This window comes from Necator americanus, chromosome I (genome assembly GCF_031761385.1).
Source record: "Necator americanus strain Aroian chromosome I, whole genome shotgun sequence".
Taxonomy (NCBI): domain Eukaryota; kingdom Metazoa; phylum Nematoda; class Chromadorea; order Rhabditida; family Ancylostomatidae; genus Necator; species Necator americanus.
The window spans coordinates 4617118-4632887 of record NC_087371.1 but is presented as its reverse complement, the minus strand read 5'-3'; the positions used below and the strand labels follow the sequence as shown (position 1 = coordinate 4632887).

The following is a 15770-nucleotide window of genomic DNA, read 5'->3' as shown; positions in this document are numbered from 1 at the left end:
CTCCTTAGATGAAGCGGAAGCATTCACCTTGACAATATCATCAACAGCAGCATCCACAGCAACAATGAAAAAAAGACGCATTCCCTTCCTTCACTCCTTGGTTTTTTTCTACAGTAACAAAAAATATGAAGGAAGCAAAACGACCAGAAAAACATGCGGAAAAAATATCTTGAAAAAAAAGAACGGATTCTATGATTTACGGCATGTAACACAAGGCATCGACGAAATGACGATGCAAATTCCTTTGAAATTTCGTCAAAGTGTCTCTGGAAAGAATAATTATGGATAATTTGAGATCCAAATCAGGAAGAGACTTTTGCTGTGATATTCTGGTCAAATCGCAAAATAAATGTCCTTTTTAACAAATTTAAAGCGAAAATCTTGTTTGTTTTGAATAAGTGTGTTTTATATTGTATTTCTTCATTTAATTTATAAAAAGTAACAGAACTGAGAGAAGATGGAAAGAAGAAAAGGACTGAGATGAACAAACACCCAGTGAGAATTTGGTTCAATTCGAAAATTCATTCTTTTTTTTATAGAAGGCACTATTATTACATTAAATTACAATCCCTTTTAAAAGCAAATACTATCACTTATACGTACATTTCTAGAAAATTATCAAATTTGGACTTTGATTTCACGTACTTATGCGAAATTTTGCTGTCCGCCTGTACCTTTTGATTGTTTTTACAAATGGAATGAAGTGTCCATGATAAATATACCCCGGGCTATATATTTTATATATATATATTTAGCATGCTTTTTGGTTGGTTTTGGTTTTGGGTTTTTCTTTTTGGTTTGGGGATTGGTTTGGTTTTTTTGTCATCTGTCTACAAACAGTACTGATTTCAACCAGGGATACTACTTCTCAAATTTACGGACAACTTTACTTTTATCGATAGTGCTTACAGTACAATTTTCTCTCTACAACATTTTTTTTAAAAGATTTTTTTGGTGCTTTCGATGCGTACGCACCTTGTGTGCATGTGTGTAAATGAACGAATAAAAATAAACTACCAACAACTTTGTGATTGGAGGTACATTGGAAAAATTTCTATCAAACTCTTATTATTCATGTCGACTTACATAAATATTCGTCTAATCAAATCTTACAGGGCGGCTTTTTTCGGATTTCTCAATTGTGGTGTATAATTTGCTTTAAAAAAAGGATCTTTGCAGACATCTGTCAAGTAAGCTTAGTATCTGTTGGTTTTCTTTGACAGTTCTTGTCCTTTCAAGGTTGCAGAAAAAAAAATCTGACAACTCGACTCATAAAAGTAACATTTAGTGGTAATTGATTGATAACTGGAGTATCTCATGGAATCCATACATACCGTCATGTTATTGAACTCCTATTTTTTTGAAAAAAAAAACAACTAGCAGAATATTCAAGAAATCAGATCAGAATATCTACTTTAAAGTTTTATGCGGCTTGAACACCAAAGAACAGGGAGCTGTCCGAACAGCTCTTCTCTGTTGTCACACTTAATTGGGAAATGAAAGAACCGGATGCGGTTTTACCTACGGTGCATCTGGAGTAGTTTATTGTGTAAAATGACCATCAAAATTCCGATATAAGCCCATGCGGAAAAAGTTGCAATGCTCATCGCCAGAAGAGGATCAGGTGGCATTCATAACGCAAGCTCTTTGCGGCGGAATGCGCACTTATTCCGTTGTGTTCGGTGTGGTCGCTGTTGCTGCCATAGTCACCGCCGTATGTGTCGGTACCGTCGCCTATTTAGTGAACGATATCAACAACTTCTACAGTGATGCTATCGAACAAATTGCGGACTTCAAGGTAAAGAAGGATGGAAATATTTTAGAGAAAAAATAGAATGAGCCTATTCCAGGACATGGCTAACTCCGTCTGGTACGAGATGCATCCGGAACCATCAGATTTTCTCAGAAGCAAACGATTTGCTTTCTGGGATACTGGAAGCAAGTGGCCATCACATTGTGCATGTGGCCCTGAACCCACTCACTGTCCAAGTGGACCAGCAGGTCCGCCCGGAATACCTGGAGTGCCCGGAGCACCTGGAGAGCCTGGCATGCCTGGCTTAAAAGGAGAAGATGGTCTCAAGATATTAAGGAGTATTGTGCCTACTGGCTGCATCCAGTGTGCTGCTGGACCACCAGGACCACAAGGTATAGATGGACCTCCGGGGCCAACTGGTCCGGATGGCATGCCAGGCCGTTCAGCAGGAGAAACCAGGCAGGGACAACCTGGACCACCTGGCTCTCCCGGTGATCGAGGTGCACCTGGTGCGCCGGGAAGTCCTGGCCTACCTGGTCAGCCTGGCACAAGCGGAGTTTCTGTCATTGGAAAGCAAGGACCGCCGGGGCCACGTGGACCCATGGGACCACCCGGTTTGCCTGGTGTCCCGGGTGCTTCAGCACCATCGCTTCTGGCAGGACCTCCCGGACCACAGGGCGCACCAGGTAAGACAGGACCTCCGGGACCAGACGGATACCCTGGCGTGCCCGGATTGACGGGGGAGACTGGATCGGACGGGGAATACTGCCCTTGTCCCTCCAGAAGTACATTTTTGAAAGATCGAGCCGTTCTCAGTATGAAAACACAAATCATCACTACAGAGAAGAATCCACTTCATAGCGGAGAAGTTTTACGTAAGAGAAGCAGGAGGAACATTTAGGATGAATTCATGAGCTCCAGATCGACGAGCCGGCTCTCTGCAGCTGCGATGTCATTCGTTCCTCCTTTTTAATGTACTGTTTAGCTTATATCTTTCTATTTATAAATATGAGAAGGAAACTTGTCCCGTTTGGAACAATTCCCCATTTTACATGGTTAACACCTCGAGGTCTTGAGAAGAAGATATTGTTTACATCTGTTTCTTCTGCTACATGAATCATTCCCAAATATTGTTTATCTGGTTACTTGTGTCTGGCGACATGAGCTGAGGGTAGAGATGTGCGGCATGTGTTTCGGTGAGTAGTGTGGCGGTGGGTCCCGTGTGTGTGTGTGTTTCGAGGTGCGACGTATGTAGTAGAGTCATGTGGTGGTATGTGCGGTGTTGTGTGGCATATGCAGCGGCGCGCAATGTGTGTGGCGGTGTGTGGTACGCATGTGGAATTGTATGGTTATGTGTGCGGCAGTACGTTGTTTGTGCGGCAATGTGTGGTGCATATGTGCTGTGTGAGGAGGTGTGCAGCGTATGTGCCGAAAAGTGGTATGTGTGGACAAATGTACCACACATACTACGCACTACTGCACCCACCACACTTGGCCACACGCAGTCACTCACCGGAGGGTAGCTTGCGTACCACACACCGCCACACACAGCACAACACCGCAATCTGCGGCACACTGCCACACACAGCACACACTGCCACGCTCAGCACAGTTGCACATGTGCAGATACCGCAGCGCATATATAGCTGGGACAAAACGACATGAAGCTCGGTCGGCTAACTAAGCGGCTGCGCTCGAACAGGCGCCGTAACGCCAATGGTTAGGATCAGAATGGAACCATCACGAACGGCAGCGATGTACTGGAAAGAGCTCTCCCTCGCTTACGTCACTGCATCGAGTTTCATGTTGTTTTGACCTGACTGTATCACACCACATACGCTGCTACACACCTCCGCATATACCAAACAGCGCAGCGCAAACTCTAAATCGCAACAACCAGCCACACATATCGCACACACTATACACCGCACACCACGTATAGCGCACCGCCTCCACACACCACCCACATCCACACATGCCACCTTTTCCCACATACTGCACCCAACCGCACACACCGCTACATCCGCTACACACCGTCTCCACACATGCAACAACGCCACACATGCAACAAGTTGCCACACATCGTACGCTTCTGCACACCGCCACACTTACCACTAGTACCCCACATAGCCCACAAACCTCAATTATACGCTGCAAACATTCACATATGATACACAGCGTACACCTCTACGCATGGAATTCAAAGAAATACATCCGCAAGCTGCCACACAGCACACGCTTCTGGATGCACTACACACCACCACACACCCATACATACCACAGAAACACCAGAAACCGCACAGTGCCACAAACGGAACACCTACGCATGAACTGTATACCACCTCTCAGACCACCAAACAGCACCACACATACCGCACATACTGGACACCACCACACACCGCCACACACATCCGCTCATCGAAACACACCTGCACACTACTGCATCCTCCAAACACCACACACCGCCATCCATCTACACACAGTCAGATGTATGCGCACACATTCACACCGTGCAGCTCCACGCATACTATTCAAAGAAATACACACATACACATATACATACACACACACACACACACACACACACACACACACACACACACACACACACACACACACACACACACACACACACACACACACACACACACACACACACACACACACACACACACACACACACACACACACACACACACACACACACACACACACACACACACACACACACACACACACACACACACACACACACACACACACACACACACACACACACACACACACACACACACACACACACACACACATACACACACACAACAATACAACACACACACACACACACAACACACACATACACACACACACCCACACACACAAAAAAAAAAAAAAAAAAAAAAAAAAAAAAAAAAAAAAAAAAAAAAAAAAAAAAAAAAAAAAAAAAAAAAAAAAAAAAAAAAAAAAAAAAAAAAAAAAAAAAAAAACACACTTCCACAGACATACACAACTTCCGTTAACATTCCGTTCTTTACTAAGACATATATGACACTCTGGATAGTTGAATTTTGTCGAACAGAGTTTCCGTAGTTTACACGCATTATTCATTACAACATAAATAATAGTGGATTACGGTATGACGGTATTTCCACAAGTCGATGCAGGATGGATCAGGATCTTGCAGGATCGATGAAGAGAATGGCGTGAAAATAGGAGCGTAGATACTGTAAAAGTAAGCCGAGCTCATCTGGGCTCTGATCCTGTCCCAGACTTTTCTCGCCATCTTCATTAACAAAGAACACCTCTCTTTCTGATTTTATCTTTTGTGAACAGATCTTCCTTCTCGCCTCACAGCGATAATTTCGAGAAAAAATCATCGCTTCTCTGGCGACAATTCACTTGCGTAAAACCTGAAAATAGATAAATGGAGGAGTTTTCTCGAAACGTAACTATTCTTACTTATAAGTGGGTAGCCACAATAACGTCTTCAAATGCAAAAGAATCATATGAAAAGTGAAAGCAAGTTCATAACTGTTAAAATTGATATTTACGAGTGTAATGTGCGTATGGATTATCGTAAGCAGGACAAATATTATTAAATTAACATTTGTCGATATTTCTTCAGCCACTTCTTCCATTTCAATACGAAATAACTCTCAAAGACACTGGAAGTACTGTCCATTTGTCTCAAAGTGATTCTTGTTCGATTCACATAAGGAACGACTCAAAGATATAACAAAATAAACTGGAATTATTTCCCACTGTTGTCCAACTAAGGTGTTTGTTTCTTAAATGGTGTTCTTCAGTCTCTAACTATAAGACAACAAAGAAACATTTCACACGTTTTATTACAACTTGCGGGAAAATGAAGGAACTGTGGTATAGTCATAGTTGAATTTTTAACTTTCGATTACGTAGTCCTAGAAAGTGTTCTACCATAACTCCTTATGAATGGCGGTTTAGTAGAAATCAAACAATTGTGCCCTAGTAATGAGTTTCATTAAAAAAAGATGGCTTGGGTAAAATTTAATGACCACTCAGTGGCGCTCTTATTTCTTGAAGTAAATAAGTAAATCACGTTCAGACCCCTCAGCACCGTCAGACTTAAACATTGGTCTTAGAGGATCTATGACATGTAAACTAAAGTTACTAAGGAAAAAAAAATAAGATGGATCGTTCAGAAATAAGGCACCCTTTAAGTGGAACCCTTCCCTCCTCTCCTCTCCAACTAGATTCCTTGATGGCTTTTGCTTCTGATACACCAAACGCGGATTATAACTTTATTTTGTTTATTTAAATGCTATAAGTGATATTAATAGAAACTTTAGACCGCACTCTATATAATACTTTAATGTAATGCTGTTGAAAAGTTGGACTTTCAATGAACCTCGGCATAGTTGAATTTATATTATCGAGTTTGATAAGCTGTACACGAGGCTGTTAAATAAATTTATTGGCTAACGTTTCGGCTATATCGCCTTCTTCAGAGCCTGAAAAGGGCGATGTTCAATTTACAATTCAAACGACCAACCTCTCCACAACTAAACTGATGAACTTCACGCCTACTTTCAATCACAAATTTAGCGACAACACTGAATGCTCACCTTAGATCGGAGACGTCTAGCATGGACCGCTGACTGGTCGATCACGAGGGCGAATGGTTCGAATGTCACATTCGGATCGGAAGAACCATTTGAGATATGGCGCGAGTTCCCGCGTTATCGACAGACATTCACCCTTGCTGTTCATTTAGCGTTTTTGGGTTGGGTCCAAAATGCCTCCAGCGATTTTCGAGCCAACGTTTTAGATTCGTGCGCTAAGATTTGGCCCCTAATTTCAAAATCGGCTCCGTCGTGTTTTTGTGTTCTATGGGCACCTAAAGGTGTCCATTCTCGTAACCTACTCTTGCCGCTCACGTGCTCTTTAATGCGGATATACAGTGGTAGTGCCGTTTCACCGACATACTCGTCTCCACAGTTCGTGCAAGAAATGAGGTAGACTACCCTGGATCTCAAGCACTCTCCTGGTTTACCTGTTTGACAAATAATACAGTTCGGTGTTGTACAGATGGTATCGTACAAACGATTCCGAACTAACTGACGTTTCAAATTGTTCGGTGGCATTTCAACGACCGAAACGGAGCTATCCAAGTCTGCTCTCCTCAGACACCGCCTAATAGCAGCGCTCATTTCGTCGGAGATGCAAGGAAAGCAGAGGGATATCTTATCCGTTGTGAGGTTTTCCAAAGATACATTCGTATACAGGGCTTCGACGTCAAAAGACTCCATGACACAGTCTCTTGTCAGAGTGACAAATGTTTTGACTTGTTGAACCGGCAGTCCGAACACATAAAACTTGCTAGGGAGAAACCACGGGGCAACTGCCTTCCTTTTTTGAACATCCAGGTTGGCATCTCAAACGGTAAGTACCAAACGAAATGGTATCGTAAGCCCAGTAATAAAAACATCTTGGTTCATTTTCTTTCTGCTCATCCATTTCATATGAGGAAAGCCGTGCTTAACAACATGTTTCGCATGGCAAGAACCGTTTGTAGTGGACCTGAGGAGAGAAAGGAATCATTAACTTTGGCTCACGAAATTGCTGTTTCGAATGGTTATGAAATCCGAACGTCTGAAACGAGACCTTACCGAAGTGAACGAGCACGGCAATTGGAAAACCTCACCACGGATAAGATACCTTTCTGCTTTCCTTACATCTCCGATGAAATGAGCGCTGCCATTAGGCGGTGTCTGAGGAGAGCAGACTTGGATAGCTCCGTTTCGGTCGTTGAAATGCCACCGAACAATTTGAAACGTCAGTTAGTTCGGAATCGTTTGTACGATACCATCTGTACAACACCGAACTGTATTATTTGTCAAACAGGTAGACCAGGAGAGTGCTTGAGATCCAGGGTAGTCTACCTCATTTCTTGCACGAACTGTGGAGACGAGTATGTCGGTGAAACGGCACCACCACTGTATATCCGCATTAAAGAGCACATGAGCGGCAAGAGTAGGTTACGAGAATGGACACCTTTAGGTGCCCATAGAACACAAAAACACGACGGAGCCGATTTTGAAATTAGGGGCCAAATCTTAGCGCACGAATCTAAAACGTTGGCTCGAAAATCGCTGGAGGCATTTTGGACCCAACCCAAAAACGCTAAAATGAACAGCAAGGGTGAATGTCTGTCGATAACGCGGGAACTCGCGCCATATCTCGAATGGTTCTTCCGATCCGAATGTGACATTCGAACCATTCGCCCTCGTGATCGACCAGTCAGCGGTCCATGCTAGACGTCTCCGATCTAAGGTGAGCATTCAGTGTAGTCGCTAAATTTGTGATTGAAAGTAGGCGTGGAGTTTATCAGTTTAGTTGTGGAGAGGTTGGTCGTTTGAATTGTAGATTGAACATCGCCCTTTTCAGGCTCTGAAGAAGGCGATATAGCCGAAACGTTAGCCAATAAATTTATTTAACAGCCTCGTGTACAGCTTATCAAACTCGATAATACAAATTTAATGTAATGAATAATTGCATCATGGCATAGAAACTGGCAGTCCTCGGTACACAATCGAACATAATTACACTGAAAATCAGACAATTATCAAACTTTCGACAAATCAAAGTAATCAAATTTCTTGCTTAGAACCTCTTTTCCAATATGCGAGTGAGGACGTACCGATTTTATATTCTATTGCGTACGACGTCGCATAGATTCTATTGTATGTAATCACAGGGACAATGTTACTGTCTGACACTAATTTCACTCCAGCATCCTCTGGAGAGCAGAACCTAAATCGTCACAGATGAAGCGATGCATCATCCGTTCCATGTTTAGAACTTCGTTGCAATACCTATAGCCGGTAAGACGTTGGTCCTTATGGGTCTTCAGTTCAACTCCCCAGTATGAACACCCATTCACAGCGACCCCTTTGAACAATGATTTGATTGTGAGCTGAACTTTTGATCCCTGGGGTGCCTGAAACACATCTGTTAAAGCATCAGGAATTTTTATTTTAAATTAGCAATTAATTACCTGAATCCAGTAATTACAAATCATCATGTCTTCTCTCGGCTTACCCCCTTTACTTTTATCTCCTATTTCACCTTCGAAGAGCTGGGGCTCTTTTTTTGCCTGAAGCACTTCTCCACATCCAGATGGCTAAAGCATATACATTCTTATATGTTGCTGTAAGGAAAGCACAAGCCTAGAAGTTACTCTTTCGTCACATAGTTTGCCTCCATATCCACTTGGGCAAACACAACTCGAGCAATCGCGGGGATTTGGGAATCCACCCATTTTGCACTGTGCAGAACCGCCACTGCATTTCTCTAAAACATAGCGAAAAAGTGTTACGAAGCATAGACGTGTGTCCTATGAGACTGGTGCTTACTGTCGCATCCGTAGTGCTTGTTGATCATGAGGTACTCGTAGAAAGAAATGAAGGGGCTGCCGAGCGTCTCAGTGTACTTTGCATCATGGGCGACCATAGTAGGGCGGCCGTTACCCGATGCACTGCAGAAAAGGAGCAAAGATTTCAAATTTTCTGGAAGTGAGCAACATTTACAAGAAACCTATTTGCTCCGTAATGCATAATGCTTCCATAATCGTAAGTTATTCCATAGTTGTCGTTCGTTTCCGGGGTTTCTTTTCTGAATTGATCCAACCAAGACGGCTGTAATTTCCACTCCGGCGTTTTGCACAAGGGGCACTGATGCGAATTTTTCTGCTTACTTTAACATTGCGTGGATTAAACGTTATGAAGCTATCGCGATCAAGTCTCGAGTGAGTGTGCCAAAAGCCAATGGCATGACCAAGTTCGTGCGCCGCCGTTCCGATCTGCAACCATTAACTTAGCTGTGCGAGTTAATTTTTATCGTTCCTGAGCATGAGAAGCTCTCAAAGAGAAGTTCTCTTACCGAATCACATCCGTTTCCCAGGGAGAGGTCTTGTTGACGGTTAAGATTACCAATGTAAGACCAGCAGCCATTTTCCTTGAAGAGACGGATCCTGTTCGGAGCTGAAACGTGACTAGTATTCGGAGAAAGACCTCGTTTCATCTTCTTACACTCTTACCTTGTCTATTCTCGCGAAAGTCGATGCAAGTATTTTTGCTCCACTCTTTGGTGGCCTTTACGAATACACTTCGCATCGAAGGAGCTAAATGTGCTCGACATTTAAACAATCCTTTGAAGAACGTAGTTTTAATTGATTTCTTTGAGCTGTAGCCAAGATTGGTATTGATCGTCTTTATTTAACAACGGCTAACGTTTCGGCGTTATTGCCTTCGTCAGAGCCTGGAAAACTCAAAGCCATTAGTGACTTATCCCCTCAAGCGCCTCATCACCCTACAGAAAGCACTCAAACGGTAAGCGAACTCAACAGCAACACATAGGCTGGTACTTACCTCATTAGCTAGACTTGTTAACACAGCAGACCACCACGTACCACAACTACGAGTCACAAGGGTTTTATATAGGGACCTTACGGCCCGCCCCGTAGATCAAAACCCGCATAGGTCTTGATATGGGGATAACTCGTTTGTGATCGCAATGCACTAATCCTTCTTGTTCATTTTTGGACTTTTGGCGGTTATCCAAAAGTATCCTCTAGTGTTCTGCGTGCTGTGATTTCGGACTCGTAGGATAATATACGAACTTCTACCTCTACTTCGGAGTCTGGATGACATATTCTACGGTGTGCTCCAAGTGGGGTGAAGGTTTTTGATTTTGCGAGTCCATCTAGATGCTCCTTGACCCTAATACACAGTGGGCGCCCCATATAATCGTCACCGCACAACCTGCACGTGATACGATACACCACTCCTGATATCATGCAATCACCCTCTCTGCCATACGGGCAAACTACGCAGCTGGGAGTTGTGCAGCTCTGCTCATATCATCAGATATATAAGGTAAACAGAAAGGGATCTTTTCTGGGCCATCCAATACGTTGGGTCTTCGAGAGGGATACCGTGCTTGTCGGGTAGCACCATCTCCAGTTGGGTACCCATTGGACATTGCTACTTTATGGGCCACATTTATAGACCATGCTTTTTCCTGACTACTCGATGAGACTCTTGCCGCCGTTCTGTACATGTTACCTATAACAGATTTTTTCATTTTGCGCTGGGATGCGCTGAAAGATAAGATAGATAAAAAGATAGATAGATAAGAAAGATAAGATGTTTTTGCTACTGGGTTTTCGGTCCTTTGAAGAACTACCAAAAAAAAATTCTTGAAGTGCCCACTTGCACTGGGATCGAAGAAGTAGTTAACGCCATCCGCCCATAGTGTTCGCGGATAATTACGATCTTTGAATGCCTGACGTTTTGTGCGGTTACCGCCTTCATGCTCGAATGATTCGACGAGTTCGTCGGCTTGTGGTCTGAGAAGAAATAATAATTGAAATGTCGTTTCTGTCAGAGTAATGCAAGAGTTTACGAACTCTGTCAAGACGATGTCCCCTTGGAACAACAACTCTCCCATTCCAGTGTTTTCATTAATTTCTGAAATTGAGTCACCACTCTTCTGTACGTGATTCTTCTGGATGAGAGCTACGTTCTAAATTTAAGTTATTTTCTCTAACAGAATCGCATTTCTCATGAAGAAATAACAACATTACCTTCGCCAGTTTTTCAAATTCTTCTGTCTTCTCAGGTGAAAGAGCTAGTTCTGCCTTTGCTTTCTTTCTCATGTGAAGGAATTTCTCACGAATTTTGAGGAGAGCAGTCACATTTAGGTGCTGAATTAAAGATTTGTCAGGTATCAATGCATTGGTACGGAACACTGGAAATGAAAGTTTAGTTCCTTACAGTCTTGATTTTATCCACTATGTCTTTTATTTTCTTTCCTAGTTTGCTTTTGAAAAAGTCTTCTCCATCAATGCAAACAGCTAGCAATAATATAAGCAAGAGGACTTTCATCCTAAATTAACCTTAGAGAAAATCGTTAGTAGTGCATTCAGCCAAAAGTGAAAATTCCTCATTTCAATGCAAAATGTTGATGAATTCAGGAAAAGAAACTGGAGAAAGAGTCAATTTGAAGATGCAAAAGGATGAATTTTATGCCTTTTTATCGAACTGATACGTATTTATACCGTTCTGGAGCTGACTATCCAGTATTTACAGCCACATATTTACGTATATTTGAACAGTGGTAAATGTTGAAAAACATTCCTTCTCAGTCTAGCTACACATTTCTGATTTTGTTATTGGGCAAAAAAATTAGCAAAGAAATGGAAAATTTATGCAGTCAGTAGGCTGAGTTTTTTGAACCAAAAGAAGGCTATTAAAGGATCCGTTGATTTATTGGATCCTGGAAAAAAAGCACCACTACACGTTATCCTTATCTTTTTATCACTTTCACTCTATAGATTGGTCGAATCCATTTTTTGGATATAATTAGGCAGAATTTTGAAAAAAAAAACATCTATTTTTCTTAACAGTAACAATACCGGCTATTAGTGCTAGTAGTCGATTGATGGTGCAAAATGTTTTGAACTGCGAGGTGAGATCCACATTTTTGTTATTGTGACCATACTATGTACGTTTGTACAAACAAATCTAAATCTAATTGGTTCTGCTCTCAATACCGTTCACTAAGATCACTGTTTGCTATCTATGTGTCCACGAATTATAACACAATTAGAAATCGCGTTAAACTGAATAGTACACATGAAGGGATCACGGACGACCGAAAAAAAAAGCTGAGGGATGTAACTGTCCAGAAAAAGTAGAGTTTTAAATTTTGCTTAATTATGGGGAAGAAAATAAACCCAATTAATCTATCGAATGACAGCAAAATACAGATAAGGACAACTTTTTTTTTCTCCGGGATCAGATTCGCAAAACAAATCATACGAAAGATACAACATATTATACAAAGAAATTATATTTTTATATCCTTCAAAAAAGTCAGCCTACTAAGTAATTTCAGTCTTCCATCTGTAAGCAAATTTTTAGCCAATAAAAAATCCAAAAATAAAGTATAATTTTTAGCCAATAAAAAATCCAAAAAATTTGTCGTTGTTTGGCGACGGAATATGTTTCAATATTTACCATAGCTCAAATCCGTGGATGCAAATATACGTAAATATGTGGCTGTAAATACCGGATAGTCAGCTCCAGAACAGTATAAATTCGGATCTGTTCGATGAGGAGGCACAGAATTCATCCCTTTGCATCTTTGTGCTAACTCTTTCCCAAACTTCTTTTACTGAGATCAACGTTTTGCATCGAAATGAAGAGTTTTCACTACTTTTGGCTGACTGCACTATCAACAGTTTCTTATAAGGTGAATTTAGAATGAAAGTCCTCTTGCTTATACTATTGCTAGCTGTTTGCATAGATGGAGAAGACTTTTTCAAAAGCAAACTCGGAAAGAAAATAAAAGACATCGTGGATAAAATCAAAACTGTAAGGAATTAAACTTTCATTTCCAGTGTTCCGTACCAATGCATTGATACCTGACAAATCTTTAATTCAGCACCTAAATGTCACTGCTCTCCTCAAAATTCGTGAAAAATTCCTTCACATGAGAAAGCAAGCAAAAGCAGAACTAGCCCTTTCACCTGAGAAGAGAGAGGAATTTGAAAAACTGGCGAAGGTAATGTTTTTATTTCTTCATGAGAAATGCGATTCTGTTAGAGAAAATAACTCAAATTTAGAACGTAGCTCTCATCCAGAAGAATCACGTACAGAAGAGTGGTGACTCAATTTCAGAAATTAATGAAAACACTGGAATGGGAGAGTTGTTGTTCCAAGGGGACATCGTGTTGACAGAGTTTGTAAACTCTTTCATTTACTCTGATAGGAACGACATTTCAATTATTATTTCTTCTCAGACCACAAGCCGACGAACTCGTCGAATCATTCGAGCATGAAGGCGGTAACCGCACAAAACGTCAGGCATTCAAAGATCGTAATTATCCGCGAACACTATGGGCGGATGGCGTTAACTACTTCTTCGATCCCAGTGCAAGTGGGCATTTTTTTTTGGTAGTTGTTCAAAGGATTGTTTAAATGTCGAGCAAATTTAGCTCCTTCGATGCGAAGTGTATTCGTAAAGGCCACCAAAGAGTGGAGCAAAAATACGTGCATCGACTTTCGCGAGAATAGACAAGGTAAGAGTGTAAGAAGATGAAACGAGGTCTTTCTCCAAATACTAGTCACGTTTCAGCTCCGAACAGGATCCGTCTCTTCAAGGAAAATGGCTGCTGGTCTTACATTGGTAATCTTAACCGTCAACAAGAACTCTCCTTGGGAGACGGATGTGATTCGGTAAAAGAACCGAGCTTCACAAGTTGCAGGGACGATAAAAATTAACTCGCACAGCTAAGTTAATGGTTGCAGATCGGAACGGCGGCGCACGAACTTGGTCATGCCATTGGCTTCTGGCACACTCATTCGAGGCTTGATCGCGATAGCTTCATCACGTTTAACCCACAAAATGTTAAAGTAAGCAAAAAGTTCGCATCAGTACCCTTTGAGCAGAACACCGAAGTGAAAATTGCAGCCATCTTGGTTGGATCAATTCAGAAAAGAAACTCCGGAAACGAACGACAACTATGGAATAACTTACGATTATGGAAGCATTATGCATTACGGAGCAAATAGGTTTCTTGTAAATGTTGCTCACTTCCAGAAAATTTGAAATCTTTGCTCCTTTTCTGCAGTGCATCGGGTAACGGCCGCCCTACTATGGTCGCCCATGATGCAAAGTACACTGAGACGCTCGGCAGCCCCTTCATTTCTTTCTACGAGTACCTCATGATCAACAAGCACTACGAATGCGACAGTAAGCAACAGTCTCGTAGGACACACGTCTATGCTTCGTAACACTTTTCCGCTATGTTTTAGAGAAATGTAGTGGCGGTTCTGCACAGTGCAAAATGGGTGGATTCCCAAATCCCCGCGATTGCTCGAGTTGTGTTTGCCCAAGTGGATACGGAGGCAAACTATGTGACGAAAGAGTAACTTCTAGGGTTGTGCTCTCCTTACAGCGACATATAACGATGCATGTGCTTTAGCCATCTGGATGCGGAGAAGTGCTTCAGGCAAAAAAAGAGCCGCAGCTCTTCGAAGGTGAAATAGGAGATAAAAGTAAGGGGGGTAAGCCGAGAGAAGACATGATGATTTGTAATTACTGGATTCAGGTAATTAATTGCTAATTTAAAATAAAAATTCCTGATGCTTTAACAGATGTGTTTCAGGCACCCCAGGGATCAAAAGTTCAGCTCACAATCAAATCATTGTTCAAAGGGGTCGCTGTAAATGGGTGTTCATACTGGGGAGTTGAACTGAAGACCCATAAGGACCAACGTCTTACCGGCTATAGGTATTGCAACGAAGTTCTAAACATGGAACGGATGATGCATCGCTTCATCTGTGACGATTTAGGTTCTGCTCTCCAGAGGATGCTGGAGTGACATTAGTGTCAGACAGTAACATTGTCCCTGTGATCACATACAATAGAATCTATGCAACTTCGTACGCCATAGAATATAAAATCGGTATGTTCTCCGCCGGATAGTGAAAAAGAAGTTCTAAGCAACAGCTGTGATTACTTTTTTCGAAAATTTAATAATTTTCTCGATTTCAGTGTGAATTTGTTCGATCGTGAACCGTTCGTCATTGAAGACTGCCACTTTCTATGCCATAATGCAATCATCTATTTCATTAATGTATTCCAGACAGTGCGGTCTCAAGTAGATATTAATTTTAATTAGACCATTAAAATGAACGTAATAAAGGTCTAGTGTGAAATATGTGTATCACGAACGAAGAACATCTTTCTTAATGAAACTCGCTACCAGGACGCAAGGTCATGGTTACTAGGTTAATTTCTACTAAACCGCCATTGTGAATGAGTTTGAAAATGAACGCGGGAGTGCGAAACGTTTTCCGAAGATTTTTGGAATTCTAAATATGACTGACTGTTTATTATGGCAAGCAGCGACTACATATAGAAGCGGAAGGGGTAAAAGGAAAAAAAGTGGGATAGGTGGATGTGTGCG

At 41.8% G+C, this 15770-nt stretch overlaps 5 protein-coding genes across 8 annotated transcripts; 3 read left to right on the top strand and 2 right to left on the bottom strand.

Moving 5' to 3' along the window:
• Positions 1-1582: 1582 nt before the first annotated feature.
• On the top strand, positions 1583-2654 carry RB195_004483 (uncharacterized protein; the record flags this gene model as incomplete). Its single annotated transcript, XM_064182340.1, has 2 exons — positions 1583-1798; positions 1851-2654. 2 exons carry the CDS (start codon positions 1583-1585, stop codon positions 2652-2654), a joined length of 1020 nt encoding a protein of 339 aa, XP_064033607.1.
• Positions 2655-6498: 3844 nt separating this feature from the next.
• RB195_004482 (uncharacterized protein) lies at positions 6499-7041 on the bottom strand (the record flags this gene model as incomplete). The annotated part of the gene is made up of 1 exon (XM_064182339.1): positions 6499-7041. The coding sequence occupies one exon, from the start codon at positions 7039-7041 to the stop codon at positions 6499-6501; it is 543 nt and encodes a 180-aa protein (XP_064033606.1).
• A 213-nt stretch (positions 7042-7254) lies between these two features.
• Positions 7255-8049, top strand: RB195_004481 (uncharacterized protein; the record flags this gene model as incomplete). Of its 2 annotated transcripts, none has more annotated exons than XM_064182337.1 (1): positions 7255-8049. In XM_064182337.1, one exon carries the CDS (start codon positions 7255-7257, stop codon positions 8047-8049), a length of 795 nt encoding a protein of 264 aa, XP_064033604.1. The 2 variants fall into 2 exon arrangements, with proteins under 2 accessions (XP_064033604.1, XP_064033605.1); XM_064182338.1 differs by having other exon boundaries at positions 7288-8049.
• Positions 8050-8060: 11 nt separating this feature from the next.
• Positions 8061-11679, bottom strand: RB195_004480 (uncharacterized protein; the record flags this gene model as incomplete). Of its 3 annotated transcripts, XM_064182336.1 has the most annotated exons (15): positions 8061-8182; positions 8433-8545; positions 8608-8732; positions 8790-8915; positions 8973-9085; positions 9148-9269; positions 9329-9429; positions 9489-9593; positions 9674-9774; positions 9831-9976; positions 10728-10857; positions 11005-11141; positions 11202-11317; positions 11379-11498; positions 11569-11679. In XM_064182336.1, 15 exons carry the CDS (start codon positions 11677-11679, stop codon positions 8061-8063), a joined length of 1788 nt encoding a protein of 595 aa, XP_064033601.1. The 3 variants fall into 3 exon arrangements, with proteins under 3 accessions (XP_064033601.1, XP_064033603.1, XP_064033602.1); XM_064182335.1 differs by lacking the exons at positions 8061-8182; positions 10728-10857; positions 11005-11141; ... (1 more) ...; positions 11379-11498; positions 11569-11679 and adding an exon at positions 8335-8339 and having other exon boundaries at positions 9831-9906; XM_064182334.1 differs by lacking the exons at positions 8061-8182; positions 8433-8545; positions 8608-8732; ... (5 more) ...; positions 9674-9774; positions 9831-9976 and having other exon boundaries at positions 10619-10857.
• Positions 11680-13059: 1380 nt separating this feature from the next.
• RB195_004479 (uncharacterized protein) lies at positions 13060-15360 on the top strand (the record flags this gene model as incomplete). Its single annotated transcript, XM_064182333.1, has 14 exons — positions 13060-13170; positions 13241-13360; positions 13422-13537; positions 13599-13735; positions 13794-13877; positions 13934-14034; positions 14107-14211; positions 14270-14370; positions 14430-14551; positions 14614-14726; positions 14784-14909; positions 14967-15091; positions 15154-15266; positions 15356-15360. 14 exons carry the CDS (start codon positions 13060-13062, stop codon positions 15358-15360), a joined length of 1479 nt encoding a protein of 492 aa, XP_064033600.1.
• Positions 15361-15770: the final 410 nt, after the last annotated feature.